The 23,080-nt window shown below is 43.0% G+C and overlaps 1 protein-coding gene across 6 annotated transcripts in view; it reads left to right on the top strand.

Moving 5' to 3' along the window:
* The window catches only part of LOC111772037 (myosin phosphatase Rho-interacting protein-like), a 93,064-nt gene that overhangs the window by 61,256 nt on the left and 8,728 nt on the right, over positions 1 to 23,080 (top strand). For all 6 annotated transcript variants that reach the window (XR_011425860.1, XM_070234971.1, XM_070234967.1 and 3 more), the window contains 2 exons: positions 18,980 to 19,057; positions 20,973 to 21,038. Coding sequence is in view for 5 of the 6 variants with exons in the window: in XM_070234971.1 (XP_070091072.1) it covers positions 18,980 to 19,057; positions 20,973 to 21,038 (144 nt within the window). In the remaining variant the exon portion in view is untranslated. The remainder of the gene's footprint in view (positions 1 to 18,979; positions 19,058 to 20,972; positions 21,039 to 23,080) is intronic.

Below are 23,080 nucleotides of genomic sequence, written 5' to 3'. Positions count from 1 at the left end.
TATATCTGATAAGGGTTTAATATCTAGAATATATAAAAAACTCTTACAACTTAGTGACAAAAAGACAAACAACTCAATTAAAAAATGGCAAAGGACTTGAATATACATCCCTTTACTTTAAAAGAAAAATATTGTGGTGAACTACCCATACATAACATAATATTTACCATTTTAACCTTTTGTTGTTGAGGTAGATTCACCCTGGCAACATCTGTTGCCAATCTTCCTCTTTTTGTATGTGTGCCACCACCACAGCCTGACCACTGACAGACGAGTGGTGTAGGTCTGTGCCTGGTAACAGAACCCAGGCTGCCGAAGTGGAGCGTGCCGAACTTAACCACTTGGCCACCGGGGCTGGCCCCCATTTTAACCTTTAAATGTACATTTCAATAGTGTTAAGTACATTTACATTGTTGTGCAACCAATCTTCAGAACTTTTTCTTCTTGCAAAACTGAAACTTTATACCCATTAAACAACAAGTCCCCATTTCCCCCATCATCCCTTTGCTTAAAATCACTATGGTTATGTTTATTTTTATTTATTTATTCATTCATTCATTTATTCATTGAGGAAGATTAGCTCTGAGGTAACTGCTGCCAATCCTCCTCTTTTTGCTGAGGAAGACTGGCCCTGAGCTAACATCCATGCCCATCTTCCTCTACTCTATATGTGGGACGCCTACCACAGCATGGCTTGCCAAGTGGTGCCGTATCTGCACCCGGGATCCAAACTGGCGAACCCTGGGCCGCCAAAACGGAACGTGCGAACTTAACTGCTGTGCCACTGGCCAGCCCCAATATTGTTATGTTTAAAGTGGGTTTCTTGTAGACAACATATAATTGAGTCTTGTTTTTTAATTCATTCTGACACCTGATTGTATCCACACTGACACTCTGATACACTCTGACTCTTAGTTGATGTATTTAGATCATTTACATTTAAAGTGAATTTTTATATAGTTGGATTAATATCTGCCATGTTTGTAGCTGTTGTTTATTCATTGCACTTGTTCTTTGTTTTCTTTTTATCTTCCCCATTTTGCCTTTGGTTTTAAACATTTTATAAGATTTCATTTTCTTTCCTCTTTTAACTTATAAATTATACTTCTTTAAAACAATTTTTATTGGTTGTCTTACAGTTTGCAATATACATTTATAACTAGTCTGAGTCCACTTTCAAATAACACCGTACCATTCACAAATAGTGTAGGTACCTGATAATAGAGCGTTCCCAATTCTTCTCCTTATCTGTAAGGGGATCACACTCACCCGATACATTTTTGCTATTAGATAAGTTAAGAATAAGAAACATAAAAGATGTTATTTTCCCTTCATTTATTCCTTCTCTAATGCTCTTCCTTTCTTTATCAGATCTGTGTTTCTGACCTATATAATTTTCTTTCTCTTTGAAAAACTTCTTTAACATTTCTTGCAAGGCAAGTCTCCTGGCAACAGATTCTTTCAGTTTTCGTTTGTTTGAGAAAGCCTTTATTTTTCTTTCACTTTCAAAGGATCATTTTGCTGGATACATTGTTCTTGCTTGGTGGTTTTTTTTTTTTTCCTTTAAACACTTTAAATATTTTATTCCGCGCTCCTCCTGCTTGCATGGTTTCTGACCACATGTCAGATGGAATGCTTATCCTTGTTTTTCTATAGATAAGGTGTCTTTCTTCTGCCTTCTTAAAATTTTTCTCTGTCTTTGGTTTTTTGCCTGTTTGCATATGATATAGCTCGGTGTAGATATTTGGTATTTATCTTGCTTGATATTCTCTGTGCTTCCTGCATCTGTGGTATCTATCATTAATTCTGGAAGATTTTCCACCCACAATTATTTCAAACATTTCTTCTGCTCTTTTCTCTCTCTTTCTTAGTCCATTATGTGTATGTTACAACTTCTGTAATTGTCCTATAGTTACTAGTTTTTCTGTTTCCTTTTTTTTTCCCTTTTCTCTTTCGCATTTCAGTTTGGAAAATTTCTGTTGACGTATCATCAACCTGACTGATTCTTTCCTCTTCGAGCTCATTGATTCTTTCCTTGCCTGTGTCCAGTCTATGGATGAGCCCATCAAAAGCATCTTTATTTCTTTTACAGTGTTTTAGATTTATAGCATTTCCTTTTGTTTTATTTATTAGAGTTTCCATCTCTCTGCTTATATTACCCATCTATTCTTGCACGTTACCTGCTTTTTTTTTATTGGAGACCTTATCATACTAGTCACAGTTATTTTTAATTCCCCTGTCTTATAATTCCAAAAACCTGTGTCTTATCTGAGTCTGGTTCTAATGCAGTCTTTGGTCTCTTAAGATTGTGTTTTTTCTTGCCTTTTAGCATGATTTGCAGTTTTTTTGAAAGCCAGATATGGTATTTTTGGTGATAAGAACTGAGGTAATCAGGCTTTTAGTGTGAGCTTTTATGTTAATCTCGCTAGGAACTGGGTTGTGTTTAATATTTGCTGTACCCATAGGTGACAGAGGCTTCATTTTCGTCTAGTTTCCTTGTTTTAATTTTTTTCTTCCTGTTGTCTTTGGATTTCCCTAAGTAAAAACTCCTTCTTAAACAGAGTCTGTTATCTTGCTGCATTCTCACTTGTAATTCACTGTTGTTATAGTGGATCCCTGTTGATGGGGTGATAAGCAGTTGGGGAGGGTAAGTGTTCTGTAACCTTATGATTAAATCTCATTTTTTTCTAGTGGTCCTGAGTCCCTGGGCTGTGACCTTCAAAAGTGTCTTTTAGCCCTCCCTCCCTCCCACAGCTTCGGTGAGACAAGAAGGCTGGTGGAGGCTGAGGTTGCCTAATTGCTCTTCCTCCAGGTAGATGATGCTCTGCTAAAGTAGTTTATCTTCAGGGTGTGACTTTGTTAAGAAGAGAATGTTCTGGGCATATTTCAGTATGGTTACTTTCCCCTTCTCCTGCTCAAAGCAGAAGAGGATTTTCCTCAGATCTTCATTGTGAAAACCTGAAAACCTTCTAGGGTTCCTGGACGTAAAACCCAGGAAAGTGTGGGGCCCCCCCTAAATCTGGGACCCCAAGATATTTTAACTCTCAGGCTAATCCATACTTGGTCTCCTACAGTTTGTCAATTACTGTTGAAGTGTTCCCACTCCAGATAAGCTGTGATTCTCTGTATCTGCCTGTCTCCAGTGTTTTCGGTGGTGATTTGCCCTGTGACCTCAGTTTTCTAAGATGTTATTGATTTACAGTTTCTTTTATCCTTTTTCTTGTTGTGAGCATAGGAGTGAGGACTTATAAGCTCCTTATGGGCTGTAGCTGACTGGTTAGTGTTTTTTTTTTTTTTTTTAAATGGTCCTATGTGAAATGCCGTAGCTGTCTGTGGCTTTAGTTTTCGTACTCTCCTTTGTTTGAAATACTTTTGTAACGCCTGTCAAGTCTTGGTCTTTGTGAGGATCGGTTCCAGTTTTAGTTGGAAGTTTTAGGAATTGATTTTAAAATGATTTACTTTTCTTATTGTTAGTGACTTATCTTTAGTTGCTGCTGTGTCCAAGTGAAGATAGTGTGGTAAGCACAGTGGCTTAAGCATGAGCAGTAAAGCCAGAGAACTCAGGTAATTTCATGTGTCCATAAAGTGTCTTATTAAAAATGTAAATTAAATCAATGAGCATATATAAAACAATAACAAAGATAGCAATGAACAAAGATGAAAAACTTTGGAAAAGTATGCTCTAGTAACTGAAAGCACTTTCATGGACGTCTTAGTTTGTCCATAGTCCTTTTAAGTACAGATGGTTCCCAACTTAATGATGGTTCGACTTAACGATTTTTTGACTTTACAATGGTGCAAAAGCGATACACATTCAGTAGAAACTGTACTTCAGATTTTGAGTTTGAGTTTTTTGAGGATTATCTTTTAGGGTAACTACTTTTTCGTTAAATTATATTTGTCACTGTGCCTGGAGTTCCCCTAAGGGATGCAGTATGGCATAGGCTTTGGTTGGAGATAGAATTCCTAATTTTCCACTTAGTAGCTCTAAGTGCAAATTATTTAACTCCCTTATTGCATTCAGCAAATAAGTGCCTTTCTGAGCCTCAGTTTCCTGTAATAAAGTTCTCATGAGGTTTAAATCAGGTCAGTGTGCATAAAATGCACATGTTAAAATTGGGTGAGATTTTGTAAGGAAACCCAAGACGTGGACCCACTGAGAAAAATTCCACCATTTACCCTAACAACTGGAAGCAGTGGTAAGTATTCAGCAGCATAGTGGAAACCTGTAGGGGCCTGTATCACATTTGCGACTAAAATCAAGGCATAAAACGTTTATAGACAATTGGACTTTATTTTATATGCTTACGTAATTAATACTTGGAAGATTTTGATAGGATTTCTTATAATTTTACTTGAATAAGGACATAAGATTTCTAACACTAAAGCAAGGCGTAAACTTGCAAATAAAGGAGGTGTGAAAAGAATCTGTTGGATTAGTGAAAAGCTAACTATCAAATACTGTTTGATTTATAAGTGAAGTTATGGATACTAACAAATAAATGAGCTGTATATTTTATAATGCATTGTAAATAGATATTATTATTTTAAAACTAAAAACACATGCACATATGAGTAATTTCTTGAATGGGAGTGGATTACCTTGAAAAATCTTAGGAAAATTAAATTTTCAACTTTTAAGTTTAGTTTACCTCATACATCTCCAATCTTCATTTATGAACTATAAAAGAAAATTACATGAATTAAAAAAGAAAAAACTTTTCCAGCATAAAAGCGATAAATTTATTATATCATGAAAAGATAGAAAAAAGTCACCTATAATATTATCATCTAGATAACACCTACTATTAATATTTCTGAGAGTATTTTACTGTAATTATTTTATTTTATTTTATTTATTTCCTTTTTTTTGGTGTGTGTGAGCAACATTGGCCCTAGCTAACATCTGTTGCCAATCTTCCTCTTTTTGCTTGAGGAAGATTGTTGCTGAGCTAACATCTTTGTCAGTCCTCGTCTATTTTATGTGAGATGCCGCCACAGCGTGGTTTGACAGTGGTGCTAGGTCTGTGCTCAGGATCTGAACCTGTCAACCCCAGGCTGCTGCAAACTTATGCCACCAGGCTGGCCCCCTATTGTATTTTTTTTTGTTGAGGAAGATTGGCCCTGAGTTAACATCTGTTGCTTATCTTCTTCTTTTGGGTTGAGGAAGATTGTTGCTGAGCTAACATCTGTGCCAGTCTTCCTCTATTTTGTATGTGGAACACCGCCACAGCATGGCTTGATAAGTGGTGTGTAGGTCTGAGCCTGGGATCTGAACCCGTGAACCCCGGGCCGCTAAAGTGGAGCACGTGAACTTAACCACTATGCCACTGGGCTGCCCTCATGTATTTTTAAACATAGTTGTGATCATATTTTATCTACAACTTATAGCCTGCTATTTTTGGTTAGCATTGTAGTGTGAACTATTTTCCATATTATAATTGAACTTTTTTGAATTATTTTTAACGGGTGGTATGATATTGTATGACTTTTATGCATACCTGTTTATTTAGCCATTATTATACATTTTAATTATTTACAGTGTTTTCGCTGTTGTAGATAACTCATAGATCAGTATCTTTTGTGAGTAAAGTTATTTATTAAGAATTATTTTCTTTGTATAGATAAAAAGAGGCAGAATTACTCAAGAGATCAAAAGCTTATTGCCAAGTTGTTTTCTAAATCCTTTTATTACCACTGTCCATATGTGAGAGCGTCTACTTCAGAGTGAGTTGTCCTACAATGGGTAGTCTTTTTTTCCCTTAAGTATTTGATAAGTAAAAAAAGATATACATTTAACACTTTTTTTATTGAGTTAATGATAGCTTACAATCTTGTGAAATTTCACTTGTACATTAATGTTTGTCAGTTGTGTTGTAGGTGCACTACTTCACCCCTTGTGCCCACCCCCCACCCCACCTTTCCCCTGGTATCCGCTAAACTGTTCTTAGTCCATAATTTTAAATTCCTCATATGAGTGGGGTCATACACAGATTATCCTTCTCTCGCTGGCTTATTTCACTTAACATAATTCCCTCAAGGTCCATCCATGTTATTGCAAATGGAATGATTTTGTTCTGTTTTACAGCTGAGTAGTATTCCATTGTATATATGTACCACATCTTCTTTATCCATTCGTCTGTTGCTGGGCACTTAGGTTGCTTCCATGTCTTGGCTATTGTAAATAATGCTGCAATGAACATTGGGGTGCATAGGACTTTTGGGATTGCTGACTTCAAGCTCTTTGGATAAATACCCAGTAGTGGGATGGCTGGATCGTATGGTAGTTCTATTTTTGATTTTTTTGAGGAATCTCCATACTGTTTTCCATAGTGGCTGCACCAGTTTGCATTCCCACCAGCAGTGTATGAGGGTTCCTTTTTCTCCACAACCTCTCCAACATTTGTTACTATTAGTTTTAGATATTTTTGTCATTCTAACGGGTGTAAGGTGATATGTTAGTGTAGTTTTGATTTGCATTTCCCTGTGCCTATTGGCCATCAGTATATCTTCTTTGGAGAAATGTCTGTTCATGTCTCCAGCCCATTTTTTGATTGGGTTGTTTGGTGTTTTGTTGTTGAGTTGTGAGAGTTCTTTATGTATTATGGATATTAAGCCTTTGTCAGATATATGACTTGCAAATATTTTTTCCCGGTTAGTGGGTTGTTTTTTTTGTTTCAATCCTGTTTTCATTTGCCTTGAAGAAGCTCTTTAGTCTGATGAAGTCCCATTTGTTTATTCTTTCTATTGTTTCCCTTCTCTGAGAAGGCATGGTGTCCGAAAAGATCCTTTTAATACTGATGTCAAAGAGTGTACTGCCTACATTTTCTTCCAGAAGCCTTATGGTTTCAGGTCTCACCTTTAGGTCTTTGATCCATTTTGAGTTTATTTTGGTGAATGGTGAAAAAGAATGGTCGATTTTCATTCTTTTACATGTGGCTTTCCAGTTTTCCCAGCACCATTTGTTGAAAAGACTTTCTTTTCTCCATTGTATGCCCTCAGCTCCTTTGTCAAAGATAAGCTGTCCATAGATGTGTGGTTTTATTTCTGGGCTTTCAATTCTGTTCTATTGATCTGTGCACCTGTTTTTGTACCAGTACCATGCTGTTTTGATTACTGTAGCTTTGTAGTATGCTTTGAAGTCAGGGATTGTGATGCCTCCTGTTTTGTTCTTTTTTCTCAGGATTGCTTTAGAAATTCGGGGTCTTTTGTTGCCCCATATGAATTTTAGGATTCTTTGTTCTAATTCTGTAAAGAATGTCATTGGGATTCTGATTGGGATGGTGTTGAATCAGTAGGTTGCTTTAGGTAGAACGAACATTTTAACTATGTTTATTCTTCCAGTCCATGTACATGGAATGTCTTTCCATCTCCTTATGTCGTCATCCAATTCTCTCAGAAAGGCCTTGTAATTTTCATTATATAGGTCCTTCACTTCCTTAGTTAAATTTACCCCAAGGTATTTTATTCTTTTTGTTGCGATTGTGAATGGTGTTGTGTTCTTGAGTTCTTTTTCTGTTGGTTCATTACTGGAGTATAGAAATGCTACTGATTTATGCAAATTGATTTTATACCCTGCAACTTTGCTGTAGTTGTTGATTACTTCTAACAGTTTTCCAATGGATTCTTTGGGGTTTTCTATATATAAGATCATGTCATCTGCAAACAGCGAGAGTTTCACTTCTTCCCTCCCTATTTGGATTCCTTTTATTCCTTTTTCTTGCCTGATTGCTGTGGCCAGGACCTCCAGTACTATGTTAAATAAGAGTGGTGATAGAGGGCATCCTTGTCTCGTTGCTGTTTTCAGGGGGATGGGGTTCAGTTTTTGCCCATTGAGTATGCTGTTGGCTATGGGTTTGTTGTATATGGCCTTTATTATGTTGAGGTAGTTTCCTTCTATGCCCATTTTGTTCAGAGTTTTTATCATAAATGGCTGTTGGATCTTATCAAATGCCTTCTCTGCATCTATTGAGATGATCATGTGATTTTTATTCCTCAGTTTGTAGATGTGCTGTATCATGTTGATTGATTTGCGGATGTTGAACCTTCCCTGTGTCCCTGGTATGAATCCCACCTGATCATGATGTATGATCCTTTTGATGTATTGCTGAATTCGGGTTGCCAAAATTTTGTTTAGAATTTTTGCATCTATGTTCATCAGTGATATTGGCCTGTAGTTCTCTTTTTTCGTGGCGTCCTTGTCAGGTTTTGGTATCAGCGTGATGTTGGCCTCATAGAATGTGTTAGGAAGTGTTCCATCCTCCCTAATTTTTTGGAATAGCTTGAAAAGGATAGGTATTAAATCCTCTCTGAAAGTTTGGTAGAATTCCCCAGGAAAGCCATCTGATCCTGGGGTTTTATTCTTTGGGATGTTTTTGATTGCTGTTTCAATCTCTTTCGTTGTGATTGGTCTGTTCAAATTGTCTGCCTCTTCTTTTTTTATATATATTTTTTTATTTTTTTAAGTTTTTTTTAAAGATTTTATTTTTTCCTTTTTCTCCCCAAAGCCCCCCGGTACATAGTTGTGTATTCTTCGTTGTGGGTTCTTCTAGTTGTGGCATGTGGGATGCTGCCTCAGCGTGGTCTGATGAGCAGTGCCATGTCCGCGCCCAGGATTCGAACTAACGAAACACTGGGCCGCCTGCAGCAGAACGCGCGAACTTAACCACTCGGCCACGGGGCCAGCCCCAATTGTCTGCCTCTTCTTGAGTGAGCTTTGGGAGATTGTAGGAGTCCAAGAATTTATCCATTTCCTCTAGGTTATCCATTCTGTTGGCATATAGTTTTTTGTAGTATTCTCTTATAATCCATTGTATTTTTTCAGAGTCTGTTATCTCTCCTCTTTCATTTCTGATTTTGTTTATTTGAGCTTTCTCTCTTTTTTTCTTTGTAAGTCTGGCTAGTGGTTTGTCAATTTTATTTATCTTCTCAAAAAACCAGCTCTTTGTTTCATTGATCCTTTCTACTCCCTTTTTCGTTTCAATAGTATTTATTTCAGCTCTGATTTTTATTATTTCTCTCCTTCTGCTGACTTTGGGCTTCATTTGTTCTTTTTTCTCTAGTTCGGTTAGGTGTACTTTAAGGTTGCTTATTTGGGATTTTTCTTGTTTGTTAAGATGTGCCTGTATTGCGATGAATTTTCCTCTTAATACAGCTTTTGCTGTATTACCAACATATGAGTTGGTATGGCATGCTATCATTTTCATTTGTTTCCAGGTATTTTTTTATTTCTCCTTTAATTTCTTCAATGATCCATTGCTTGTTCAGTAGTGTGTTGTTTAGTCTCTACAATCTTTGTGCCTTTCTCAGCTTTTTTCTTGTAATTAATTTCTAGCCTTATAGTGCTATGATCGGAGAAGATGCTTGTTATTATTTCAATTTTTTTTAATTTGTAGAGGCTTGCCTTGTTTCCCAACATAGGGTCTATCCTTGAGAATGTTCCATGTGCACTTGAGAAGAATGTGTATTCAGCTCTTTCAGGGTGGAGTGATCTATATATGTCTATTAAGTCCAATTGTTTTAGTTTTTCATTTAGCTCCACTATTTCCTTGTTGATTTTCTGTCTGGATGATCTGTCAATTGATGTGAGTGGGGTGTTGAGGTCCCCTACTATTGTGTTGTTTTTAACATCTTCCTTTAGGTCTGTTAATAGTTGCTTTATGAATCTTGGTGCTCCTGTGTTGGGTGCATAGATATTTATAAGCGTTACTTCTTCTTGATGAAGTGTCCCTTTGATCATTATATATTGTCCCTGTCTCTCTTTACCTGTCTTATTTTGAAATCAAGTTGGTCTGATATAAGATTTGCAACACCTGCCTTTTTTTCCTTGCTATTAGCTTGAAGTATTGTCCTCCACCCCTTCACCCCGAGTCTGTGTTTGTCCTTGGGGCTGAGCTGTGTTTCCTGAAGGCAACAAATTGTTGGATCTTGTTCTTTAATCCATTGCCACTCTGTGTCTTTTTATTGGAGAGTTCAGTCCGTTCACATTGAGAGTGATTATTGATGCATGTGGACTTAATGCTGTCAATCTGTCACTCATTATCTTGTTTTCCTGCGTTTCTTTTCCTGTGTGCTTTATCCTACCCATTTAATACTGCAATTTCTTATGCTGGGTTTCTTAGATTTTTCCTTATTTATGATTTGTGACTGTTCTGTACTTTATTTTAGTGTCTACCTTGAAGTTTGAATTTAGAATCTCGTGTATAATATAGTCTATTCTCTGGTGGTCTCTTACTTACTTGACCAACACTGATTTAGACCTTTTGCTCTTCCCCTCCTAAATAGGTATTTTCATTTTTATTCCAACTCATCTTGTGAATTTGTAGTTAGAGTGATAAGATCATCCTTGCTTTGGTAGTTTCCTTACCTTTACCTTAATGCTATAGTTGAATATTTGCTATCCTGTTCTGGTTCTATCCATCGGTCTCCCTAATCTGTGGATTGTGTCCGCTTTCTCCCTTTTTTCTTTCTTTCAGGTATGAGAGCCTTCTTGAGGATTTCTTGTAATGGAGGGCTTTTAGTTACAAATTCCCTTAACTTTTGTTTGTCTGGAAAAGATTTAATTTCTCCCTCATATCTGAAGGAAATTCTTGCTGGATAGACTATTCTTGGCTGAAGATTTTTATCTTTTAAAGCTTTGACTATGTCACTCCATTCTCTCTTAGTTTGTAAGGTTTCTGTAGAGAAATCCACTGACAGTCTGATGGGGGCTCCTTTATAGGTTATTCTCTTTTTTTTCTTACTTCCCTGAGTATTCTTTCCTTATCTTTCCTTTTTGCCAATTTTACTACTGTGTGCCTTGCAGTAGGTTTTACATTGACAAACCTAGGAGATCTGAAACCTTCCTCTACACACATTTCTCTGTCAATCCCTAGATTTGGGAAGTTCTCTTCAATAATTTTGTTAAACACGCTTTCTGCTCCATTTTCCTTTTACTCATTCTTGGGAATTCCTATGATCCTTATGTTCTTACTCCTCATTGAATCCATTATCTCTCGGAGATTTTCCTCATTTTTTTAAATTCTTAGTTCTCTTTCTTCCTCTGTCTGGAGCCATTCAGCCTATCTTCAGTTATGTTAATTTGCTCTTCTATGGTGTCTACTCGGGCATTCAGGGAATCCGTATTCTGTTTTATCTGGTCCATTGTGTTTTTCATCTCTAGTAATTCTCTTTGATTCTTCTTTATGATTTCAATCTCTTTTGTGAAGTAATTCCAGAACTCGGCTTGCTTCTCTCTCTTTCTCTCTACCTCATTGAGTTTTTTCATTACAGCTGCTCTGAACTCATTATCACTTAGTTTACCTACTTCCAAGTCCTCAGGACTTAATTCTATGTTTTTATTGTTTTCCTTCTGGTCTGGGGCTTTTATAAAGTACTGGATGGTAGAGGAGCGTTTTTTCCGCATGGTGGTAGAATTCGGTTGCAGTTACAGCCTGTCGCCACTAGATGGGGGTCAAGAGCGGCGTCTTAGCTCTCTGCCTTGGGGCAAGATGGCTGCGCCCACTGGCTTTGCTGGCGGGGAGGGGCTGTTACTCTCACGCGCCGGTCTGGGTTCAGATCACTTCTGTTCTCTGGTCTCCCGAGGCCCTTGGTTTATGGGGTCCCCATGGACGGAAGCTTTCCCCCCGTCTGCAGGTTTCCACTGAACCAGCGGCAGGAGTCCTGGGTGATCCCGGGTCGGGCGGCCCCTCCCCCGCTCCTTCCTGACCCGCCCAGCAGATCGCAGACTCTAGGGGAGGGAGTGATGTTCTCTCCTACCGTTCCAGCACCTCCGAGGCTGTAAGTAGGGTTTATGATCTCTGCCTTCTTGGTATTGTAGGTCTCTCACATGCTAGCATTATGTTTATTCTCTGAAATTCAGTTTTTCCAATCCTTTGCTGTATTTTGGAGGGGAGAGAATCCCAGGTCAGCTCACCCCGCCATTTTGCTCCGCCCCTTTTGACATGTTCAATTTTCTTAATAGTTATAGGGTTATTCAGATTATCTGGGTTTTTTTTGAGAAATTGGTCCATTTCAGCTAAGTTGTCAAATTAATGTTTGTAGAATTGTTCATAACATTCCCTTGTTGTCCTTTTGATGTCTACAGGATCTATAGTGGTATTTCCTAATTTTAATTTGTGTCTTCTCTCTTTTTTTTTGGTCAGTCTTGCAAGAAGTTTATCAATTTTATTGATCTTTTCGAAGAACCAGTTCTTTGTTTCATTGATTTTACTGTTTTTCTGTTTCAGTTTAATTGGTTTCTGCTCCTGTCTTTATTTCCTTCTTGGTTTGGGTATATTTTGTACTTCTTTTTCTAGATTCTTGAGGTGGGAGCTTACTGATTGGAAACCTTTCCTCTTTTCTAACGTAAGTGTTTTAGTGCAATAACATTCCCTCTCAGGACTGCTTTAGATGTGTCCCACAAATTTTGATGTCATTATTTATTATTTTTTTGTGTGTGAGGAGGATTGGCCCTGAGCTAACATCTGTGCCAGTCCTCCTGTATTTTATGTGGGATGCTGCCACAGCATGGCTTGATGAATCGTGCTAGGTCTGCACCCAGGATCCGAACCTGTGAACCCTGGGCCACTGAAGCAGAGTACGTGAACTTAAGCACTGCGCCACTGGGCCGGCCCCCGATGTGTCATTGTTTTTTTAAATCTCCTTTGAGGTTCCTTCTTTGACCCAAAGATTATTTACAAGTGTATTGTTTAGTTTCCAAATGTTTGAAGATTTTCCTGTTACCTTTCTCTTACTGATGATATCTAGTTTGGTTTCGTTGTGGTCTGAGAACATTGATTTTAGTTCTTTGATTCTATTCAGATTTGTTTTACGGCCCAAGGTAGGATCTGTCATGGTCTGTGTTCTGTGGGCACTTAAAAAAAAAGTATAACCTGCTGTTGTTTGGTGGACTGTTCTAACATCTATAGTTAGATTATGTTGGTTGATGGTATTGTTGATTGCTCTGGGTCCTTGCTGATTTTCTGTTTAGTTATTCTATCAATTATTGAAAGAGGAATGTTGAAGTCTCCAACTGTAATTTTGGGTTTATTTTTTTTTCCTTCTAGTTCTGTCAGTTTTTCTTCACAGTGCTCTGCAGATCTGTTATTTGGTGCCTATACATTTAGGATTGCTTTGTCTTCTTGATGAATCGAGCCTTTGTTATTATATAATATTCTTTCTGTCTCTTGTCATTTTCTTTATTTTGAAGTCTACTTTGTTACTAACATAGCAACTCTGCTCTCCTTTAATATTTGTGAGGTGTATCTTTACCGTTCTTTTACTTTATCCTGTCTGTATCATTATGTTTGCAATGAGTTTCTTGTAGACAGTGTATAGTTGGATCATTTTTTTCCATCTACTGTTTCAGTCTCGGTCTTTTAATTGGCATGTTTAGACCATTTGCATTTAATGTAATTATTGATATGTTAGGCTATAATTATTTTTTATTTGCTGTTTGTTCTCTTTGATTTTTATTTCTCTTCCTCCTTGAATTTTTTTCCTTAGGATTTGATTTTTTTATGATAAGTTTTATATTTATCTATAGTGATTTTTTCAATATAGATTTTTTTAGTGATTGGCTGCTTTAAAATCCTTGTCAGGTGGTTCTGACACGTCTGTCACCACCATGTTGGCGTCCATCGAATGTCTTGTTCATTGACTTTGCAGCCTTCCTGCTTCTTGGTATAGTGGTGATTTTTCTGTTGAAACCTGGACATTTTCACGTTATGTTGGGTGACTCTGGATTGCGTTTGATCCTTCTCTTTCAGTCGGCTCTTTCTCACACTGCTCCAGCAGGGAAGGGGGACCACTGCCTTTTACCTTCAGGTGGAGGTAGAAGTCCAGACTCTCCACTTGGCCTGCACTGACACCTGAGGTGGGAGGTTCCTTGGTACTGCCAGGGGAGGTGGGAGTTCAGCTCCCCACGTGCCCTCCTGCATCATCACCCCAGCAGGGAAAGGGAGGGGGCCTCGGAACTGCTGGGTGGGAATGAAAGTCCCAGCTCCCTATCTGGCCTCCTGACCCTTCCCTGGCAGGGATGCTAGGGCACCTCTGAGCTGGCAAGGTGGAAGTGCAGCCCTTGCTGGTCAGGGTGGAGCTGCATCTTTTCTGTGGTGTGTGTCTGGAGTAGGGTGGCTGTTGTCTGAGAGTTCTCTCTCTCACCCAGCTGTCCCTTGCCTGGTGCTTCAGTCAGAGAGAACAGGCTTTTATTGGGGCTTCTTTTTATCTGTGCCTGTTGGCACTTTCAGGTTGCTGGCTCCTGCAGTCCCCAGTCTGGGACAATGAGGCAAAAAGAAAACCCAGGACACCATACCTCCATGTCGTTTCTCAGGGTCCAAGGTTCCCAGCCCATCTGCCTTTCTCTCTCCACCTTTCAGTCTTCTTAGGTTTGTCTTATGTACTATGTCCAGGGTTTTATTCGTACTTAGTAGGAGGAATGGACAAAATTACGTCTACTCCATCTTCCAGGAAGCAGAAGTTTCAGGGAACCATTTTCGAAAGGGCTTTGGGGTGAGGAGTATGCCCAGACCACCAGCAGCCTCTTCCCGGAGGCCAGCCAGGAGTGCAGCCTCCAGTTGATTTGGTCTGTGAGGGAAGGCCGAGTTTAACTGAAGGGAAGTAGCTCAGAGGACACTCTTGTGTGGTCACTTTTATGTGGGATCTGGACCAGTGTGCTTCCTCTGGGGTGGCCTGCTTGAAACAGAACTCAGTCCTGTCCTTTGGATCCTTACTGCTCAGCTCCTCTGTATCAACAACAGATGCCTGCTTCTCCTGTCCCCGTCTCTCCCTCAGAAGACAGAAACAAAAACAGAAACCCCAGCCACCCTATCAGAAAACAACAAAGCTAGCATACCACTAAGAGTTTCTAGACACGCTCCCGTGTGCCAGCTTCCTTTTGGGTTGTCTGTTGAGAGTCTGTGTGTCTGTCATTATGGGGCTCTCAGGAAGAGAATGCCTTCAAGCCTGTCAGAGGCCCCTCTCCAGGACAGACGGTGAGGCCTGAGAGGGAGCAGTGCTGCCTTACAAACTGCTTGTGAGCCTCTGGTCCTGTGGGGACAGTGGCTCTGGAGGGCACTTCTGGACTTAGCGCCACTGCCAGGCCCGCTGCTGGCGTGTTTAGACAGTCAGAAATGGTGGGAGAAGCAGCAGCACTTCCTGGGAGGCCCTTCCCACGCCTGTGGGCTGAGGACAGGGTGGCCGGCTCAGGACCACAGGCTGGGCTCTCGGGCATGTGGGGTGGGTTCCAGTCCGGGGGCTCGCAGTAGAGGTGCTGGGGAGCTTGAGGAGGGAAGCAGCAGGAGCGGCTTTGTGTGGTTAGGTTGGCTCCTTCCTCACTAGCCCCTCAAACGCAGTCATTCCTGTCTCTGTGCCTTTGCTTTAGCTGTGCCTGTGCCCAGAGAGTCCTCTCCACCTCAGGCCGCCCTCCTGTGTGGTGGGGTTGGGGGTCCTCACCTCCTTCACGGTCATTTGCTCAGTTGGATGGCTGTGCAGGGTGGCAGGTACCTCCCTGTCTCCTGAGGAGGTAGAATGGCACAGTAGACATCTGGAGGCTCTTGTCATCCAGCTGTGGGCACCAAGTCAGCCCTTTTAGGAACTCTTTGCTCCACCCTCTACCCCGTCAGCCTGCGCCTGCTGCCTCTTGCTCCCTCTCTGGCCTCTGTGCCTGGCACGTTCCATCTCTCTTCCTACAAACCAATGGACTGGGTCACTGACCTTTGGAACCTTGTCCCTGTCTCTTTGAATGAAGTTTCCCAAATCTGGCTGTGGGGGCAGAGTCACTTGAAGACTTACATAGTGACCCCCCCAGTACCTCCCCAGATTTGGCTTCCTTAGGTTTGGGAAAAGGACTCTATTTCCTTTGGACTGTGAACCCGTGAAGGTAGGAGCAGTTTCTCATTTATCTCTGCTTCCACAGACTTTTTAAACAGCTTTATTGAGATGAAATTCACATATCATATAGTTGATCCATTTAAATTGTACAGTTTGGTGATTTTTAGTATATCCCCAGAGATGTGCAACCATCACCACAATCAATTTTAGAACATATTCATCATCCTGGAAAGAAATCCTGTACCTCTTAGCTGTCATTCCCCAATCCTTCCATCCCCCTGGCCCTAGGCAACTGTTGTCTGCCTTCAGTCACTGTGGGTTTGCCTTGGAAAATGCTCTTGATAGAACATACCCACTTCCCAGCCTGCTCCTCCTCCCAGAGCACGTGTTTCTGGCCCTATGCCCGGTGTTGACCTGGCCTTCCTACGTTTCTATACAACCTGCCGACCTGGAAGGGTCTCCCTTGGGGTGATCTGTATAAAGAAGTCATGGCCAGGGGCCAACCCCGTGGCATAATGGTTAAGTTCAGTGTGGCCGGCTTCAGCGGCCTGGGTTTGTGGGTTCCGATTCCAGGTGTGGACCTACACCAGTTGTCAGCCATGCTATGGCAGTGACCCATATATAAAGTGGAGGAAGCCTGGCACAGATGTTAGCTCAGGGTTAATCTTCCTCAGCAAAAAAAAAAAAGAAAGAAAAAAATCATGGCCAATCGAGGTGGGTGCTGGCAGGCTCCCTGCTGTACAGCACATGGGGGCTATGCACATACTCAGCTGAGTATATGTTTGTTGAGTGAATAAGGACACCAATGGTGGGCCAGGGTGAGACCAAGACTGGGTTCTGAGGGAACTTGTGCTAGCCCTTGGGTCTCCCACTGCCGCTTTTGGGGAAAGCCCAGATGTGGCTGATAATGTGAAGCTGTCTCAAAGCCCTGCAGCCAGAGACTGGGAGGCTGATGTACAATAAAAGCTGGACAGAAATGGAGGAGACATGACCTCGTCGTCTAACTTCCTGGTTTCACAGGTCACGGAACTGCAGGCTGAGGGGCAAAGTGGGGAAGTCACCTGGCCCAGGATACACACAGGGGGTTGTCCTGCCCCGGTGCTGACCGCTCCATCCTGTGTGCAAGCTTTGATGGGGTCTGATAAGTGTGTGAATCCCTGAGTGGTGCTGGAGAGAAGCCGAGCGTGCTCACCTGCCTGGGGATGGCTGGGTGCTGCTGGTGTTTGCTGAGAAAACAGACCTCTACTCTCTTTGCTTCTGCTTTCCCAGGCAGAATTTCATTCCACATACCCCATAGCCCTCCTGGATTGTGTCCCTCTAACCCCTGGTTACCTGCCAGTGCCCACTCTTGTGTCCATCAAAGCCAGTCTTTCACTTTCTTCAGGCCTCTCCATGCCCCTTGCCCGAAGCCCCTCGTTATGTGCCCTGTTCACATTCACAGGGAAAAACCATTGCTTTCCTGGGGGGCCTTGAGGAACCTGCAGAAGCCAAGAAAAGAGAGTTCTTCTTGGCAGATGGTGTGTGACCTCTGGCAAATTACCTTTCCTCTCTGAGTCCACAGATTCCAGGCTGCCAGCTGAAGAGGTGTGACAGGGCCTCCTGGTTTGGAGAGCGTTGAATAAAAAGCACTTCCAGAGGAGCCCTTAGGCTCACCCGGAGATCAGTGTGTGTGTCGACAGCAGGCAGAGGGTTTGGGCTTTATTTGTGTCCTGCCCTCCAGAGGGCAGTGGACAAATTGGCCTGGTTGTGCCTTCCCCGCCCTTTCTCTCCAGCTGGCTCTGGCTGAAAAGGGGGGTGGAGTCAGAGTTGCTGTCCAGATCTTTAGCTCACGCTGAGCTCCGACTGCCATGGTCTTGGGGGAGGAGAAACTCTTTGGATATAAAAAAATATAATCATAGCTAACATTGATTGAACTCATAGGCCAGACACTGCTCAGTGTGTTTTTCTGCTATGATTTTTTTTGAGATATAATTCACAGACTGTAAAATTCACCCTTTTAAAGTATACAGAGTAGTTTTTAGCATATTCACAAAGTCATACAACCATCTCCACTGTCTAATTCCAGAACATTTTTATTACTCTGAAAAGAAATCCCTTACCTGTTAGCAGTCACCCCGTATTTCCCACTCCCTTCGTGTCGTGCACCCATCAGTCTGCTTTCTGTCTCTGTACATGTACCTGTTCTGGATGTTTCATAGAAGTGGAATCATGCGCCATGTGGTCTTTTGGGTCTACTCTCACTTAGCATAATGTCCAGGTTCCTGCATGTGTTAGCATTGTCAGTACTTTGTGCCTTTTTATAGCTGCATAAGATTCCGTTGTGTGGCTAGGCCACCTTTTGTTTATCCCTTCCTCTGATGATGGATGTTGGGGTGACTTCCACTCTTTGGTGACTGTTTAATAGGACTGCCATGAACGTTCACGTCTGCGTTTTTATTTGAGCACCTGCTTTTAGTTTTCTTGGGTGTATATACCAAGGAGTGGAATTCTTCGCTTAACCTTTGGAGGAACTGCCAGACTTTTCCACAGTGGCTGCACTGTTTTCCATTCCTGTGCTGAGTTTTACTTGCATTGTGTCATCAGTCCTCACATAAGTTTCGTGAGGTGTAGATATAATTGTTATCGCCCCCACCTTTCAAGTGGGAGAACTGAAGCTCAGAGGGTTTCAGCCCAGGGTCATACAACCAGGAAGTCAACAGTGGTTTGGCCCACGCTGGCTGCCATCACTGAAGGGGTCTCTCTTCTCCCAGGCCCTGCTTTGTGCCATTAGGATGAGGACTTTTGACTGTGTTGTTCGCCTGGCACACATCGGCACTCACATGGTTATTGAAGAAAATGCCGTTGTTTTCTGATCTTTGTGGCTCGAACAGGAGCTTGAAGGAGGCATCTGTTTCCTAGGAGTTCCTCTACTCTGCAGTTTTTCAGACTTCCACTGGGTTTTGCATTCTCCTCTCCACACCAGATGCTGCAGACCTCCCACAAGTTTCTTGCTGTCAGACATCTCTCTTGGAGACTCAGCCTGTGGCTAGGGAATGAGATGCATGGAGTGTGCTAAGCAGAGGTGACTTGTGTTTCCAGAGAGTGTTTGTCATTAACTTGGCTGTTGAACCTGTTCTCTCTCTCTTTGGTCCAAGACCACTGATGATCTGCTCTCCTTTTACTCCTCCAGGCAAAACCCATTTACGCTGGCTGGCTGCTCCTGGCTCCAGATGGGACTCACCTTGACAACCCAGTGCATCGGTCTCGGGTAAGGGCGTCAGAGTGAATTCTCAGGGTGGGAGGGACTGGAGAAGGGCCCATCTAAGGGCAAACTGGCCAAGTGGAAGAGGGAGATAGGGAGCTGGACAGTGGGTTGTGGGATGGCAGGATGAGCAGGGAACCCCCATTTCATGAGCTCATAGGTGTTTGCTTCAAAATGAGGTGCTCTCATGTGGTGCCACCTGTTTCATGGGTCCTCTTGACTGTAGAAACAGTTACATGGAAAAGGCAAAAGAGCAGTTAGGCAAATGTTTGTATTATGCTAATTAGGTTCCCAGTTCCTTCAGGGCCGAGGCCCTGCCTCCTGCAGCTCCCCTCTTCCATCCGGTGCTTCAGGCTGGGCGCTCAGCAAATGAGCCTAGTGAGGGGTTAAGGGCCTCAAGGGCCAGCATTGCTTTTGCCTCATCTCTCCTGGGCACCCCAGCCCAGGACAGGTCCCTGCTGTGCACAGGCTGCTGGGAGCAGTGAGATGGTCAAACCAACATTGTCCCTGACCAGTGGTTTGTTCCTCTGCCAGGGAGCCCCTTTGGATTTGACTCCAGTTAAAACACATGCTTTCCTTTTCCACGGGCTTGCTTCCAAGTGCTGCCACCTGCACCCCCTAAATTGCTCCATCTCTGCTTCCTTCCCATCCCTGGCTCCTCCAGAGAGCTTCTGCCCTGCCTCTTGGTCTCTGAATGCCGCACTCTGGGGTGGGGGCCACAGTGCCCCACAGACCCTGCGTTGTATCTGGGGTGTTTGGAATTCCTTCTGGAATGGATTTTGACTTTAAAACAGCAAGTAGGAGTCTTGAAAATGTTTCTCAAGAAGAGTCCACGTGGCATTTCCCTCGACACCAAGGGCGGAACCAGCCCTCTACAGGTCCTCTTTGCAAGGCCTTTGAGTATCCTGTTCCTGCCACCCAGGCGGGAGGACCACAGGGGTGACTGTGTTCCAATGACTTCAGCAACTAGGGAGCAGTTCCCCTTCCTGTTTTATATTTAGGTCATACAGAATTGCCATCTCCAGCTTCTGATGGGAAAATCATTATTATAAATGATATAATTCTGGCCCAAAGCAGAGCATGGTATTTTACTTAGTTCTTGTGGCCTTATTGCCAGAAAAGTACGAATTTTGTTGGGCTTTTTGAAATGTTGAAAATAGGTCGTGGATCCTCATAATGATCTTTGGGATTCAGGGACCAACAGTCTCATGTTCTAGACATGTTTTCCCCCCACCAAAAGGAAGGCGTCTATCTTCAGGTCCTTGTTGTTCTGCTGTCAGTGCTGTCGGCCCACTGTTGGCCCCTAGCAGCTGGCCTTTGGGTGGGGAGTAGAGGGGGGCACTCCTTGCCGGTTCGTCATTCCCGGACGTTGGAGTTGTTCCTGCTGCTCTTGCTCTTTCTCAGGTTTGATTTTTGTTAGTTTGCTCCTCCTCAGTGAGTACTGGAGCCCGGCTGTCTTTTTCCCTGTCTCCCACTCCCTGTGGATCATTGGAACAACGCTTTTATAGCAGTTTCCCAGATTTTTTCAGAAGTGGGGAATTAGTGCCTGGCATTCTCAGGTTATCCCATATCATGTCAGATAATTCATCAAATAAATACTGACACATGTTAGTCGGTGAAGAATACAAAAAGGTGACCAACACACCATCTCTTCTCCCGAGGAGCTTGCAAATTAAAATAAACCAGGTGTCTCATTAAATCTCCTTAACTCGTGTGGAATCGCAGTGGGTGGTTTGGGCCTCTCCCCTAGCTAGCACATCACCGTTCTTCACCATGGGTCCCTCTTTTCATGCCGTCTGCCCTAGCAATGGAAGCTGTGGAACCAGCGTTCCGTAAATACAGATTTGTCAGACACAGGGACTCAGGAAGCAGAGATCGCAGCCAGAGCCCTCCTAACCACTCACTCTATGCTTCGTTGCAGAAATGGCAGTGGCGGTTCTTTATCCTCTACAAGCACGGCCTCTTGCGCTACGCCCTGGACGAGATGGTGAGTGTCCTCCTCTGCCCACTCCCCGTCTCCAGCCTTTGCCATGCCCCTCAACTCAGCTTCATCTGCGTCGTCTCTGAGCACAGCAGCTGTGTGCTCTTCGCTTGGGCTTCTGTTTGGGAGCCTGGAATTTTTTAAGAACTTGTGGCAGCTCGTAGAGATGGTCCTTAGAACTCAGACCTTTAGTTTGAGGCATGTGTAGTGGTTGTGGGTGAGAGTAAGTAGTGAGGAAAGAAGGCCCTTCTGTTCAAGGCTGATAGGAAGTGGACTCGGCAGAGCGCTCCTAGGCAGAGAGAAGTGGAGCAGGCTGTGGACCTGTGGGCAGATGGGGGCTGGCTCTGGGCGTGTGTGTGGAAGTTGAGCACACGTGCATTCACGCACTGTAATCCCAGGACTGCCTCTCAGTTCCGTTGCTGTGATTGGTCTCACTCATCCCATTCGGTTTTCAGAGGTCTCCTGGTCATGGGGTCAGTGTTCTTGTGGTCACTAAGCTGTGGCATGCGGGCTCCTTCCTGCCCTGCTGCTTACTTGGTTTGCTTCCTGCATCCTGGGCTGGACTAGTGTTTACTGCTGTTGGTCCAGAGGCAAACCTGAAAACCAAGCAGGTGGAACGTTCTGGCTCTTTCCCCCCCCCCCCCAGCATTTCATCTCCTGACTTCTTCTCTGAAGGAGATTAGTCTCTCCTAACTAATCTGACGTATGACTGAATTCCAAGCTTTAAAAGGGTTGAAGATGGAAGATTTGATTACCTTTTCCTGTTCCGTTTGAGTGTGAGTGTGTGTGTGCATTCACGTGGGCAGCATTTTTCAATTGGGACTGTCCTAAAAAACATAGTCACACCGTGTAAAATAGGTTGACCCCCCCCACCCCCCACCCCGACGTCATATCTTTGCTGCAGGGTTGAGAGCAGACTTCTGAAAGTGTGAGCAGAGATGACTGTCCTCTCCAAGGACCTTGTGGACTGTTGGGACACCTGGATTTTAGGGGGGTTATTAAAGCTCATATGTGAGTAGGCCATAATTGGGTTGTTTCCACACTTGGGTCCTAATCTTTGTGATATGTTGCTTTCTCTGTTTCTGGGATGAGTTAATGGGTATGATATCTAGGTATGGAATTAGTAGGTATGATACTCTATATCGACTATCACCTCATTGGCTCCTTCTTAAAAAGAATTTTCTTCCTCATTCTTCCTGGTGAGACTATTTCTACAACATGGATGGGCCACAGAGAGTTTTTGCCCTGGAAACACCTGTGGTCTAGACTAGTTTGAGATGACTGGGTTGAAAGTGAGTGCCGATGGGGTGCTAGAATTCCTAGAGGTGGGAGCAGGCAACTGCTGCGCTTGGACCCTCAGTTCCTTTCGGGGAGGAAGCAGGCCTGGAGGCAGACCCAGCGCTGCCTCTCTGTATTCTCCCCACTTGGCCATCCGTCATGTGAGCAGTAGCCTTGGGGTGGGAGCTGGGCTCCTATGAACCTTGAGGTTTCCTCTGTCCTGTCCTCCCTGTGCCTGGCTGACCCATTCTGAAGTCCCACAGAGACTTACAATAGAGAAGGGGCCCCCAAGTTGACTGGATTGCATCCAGGCTGGGCTGGGCCATGAACCATTCCGAAAAACAGAGTTGCTTGGACTTATCCTTGGAGACTGATTATCTGGTTAGGAAATCTTTCTCTAGGTCTAACTGGAGTCCAGCGCAATCCATTATTCCCTTCAGTTCAGTTGCACAAGCACAAAGATGGTCGCTCTTGGGGACGCCTTTGTGTCGGCACATGCTGCATCCGAGAGCCACTCCAAAATGATGGAGGCTGCTGAGCTGTGAGTAGGGACACTTGCAGTACACCGTGGTCTCCCAGCAAACTGAGTGTTGGTTGGGTATTATTTCATGTGCTGCTAGAGCAGAGGTGGGACTGTGCCAGCGACGTGGGAAGAGAAAGAAGTCCTAGGAAAAACTGGGACTGCAGAGAGCACATTGGTGGGGGATGCCTAGGATTGAGTTTTGGGAGTCCCCCTTTCTGGGAGATGACTTTGGAGCTGAAGAGACTGA

Source organism: Equus caballus, chromosome 15, assembly GCF_041296265.1.
Source record: "Equus caballus isolate H_3958 breed thoroughbred chromosome 15, TB-T2T, whole genome shotgun sequence".
Taxonomy (NCBI): domain Eukaryota; kingdom Metazoa; phylum Chordata; class Mammalia; order Perissodactyla; family Equidae; genus Equus; species Equus caballus.
Note: the sequence above shows the minus strand (reverse complement) of the source record. Positions and strands in the feature narration are given on the sequence as shown.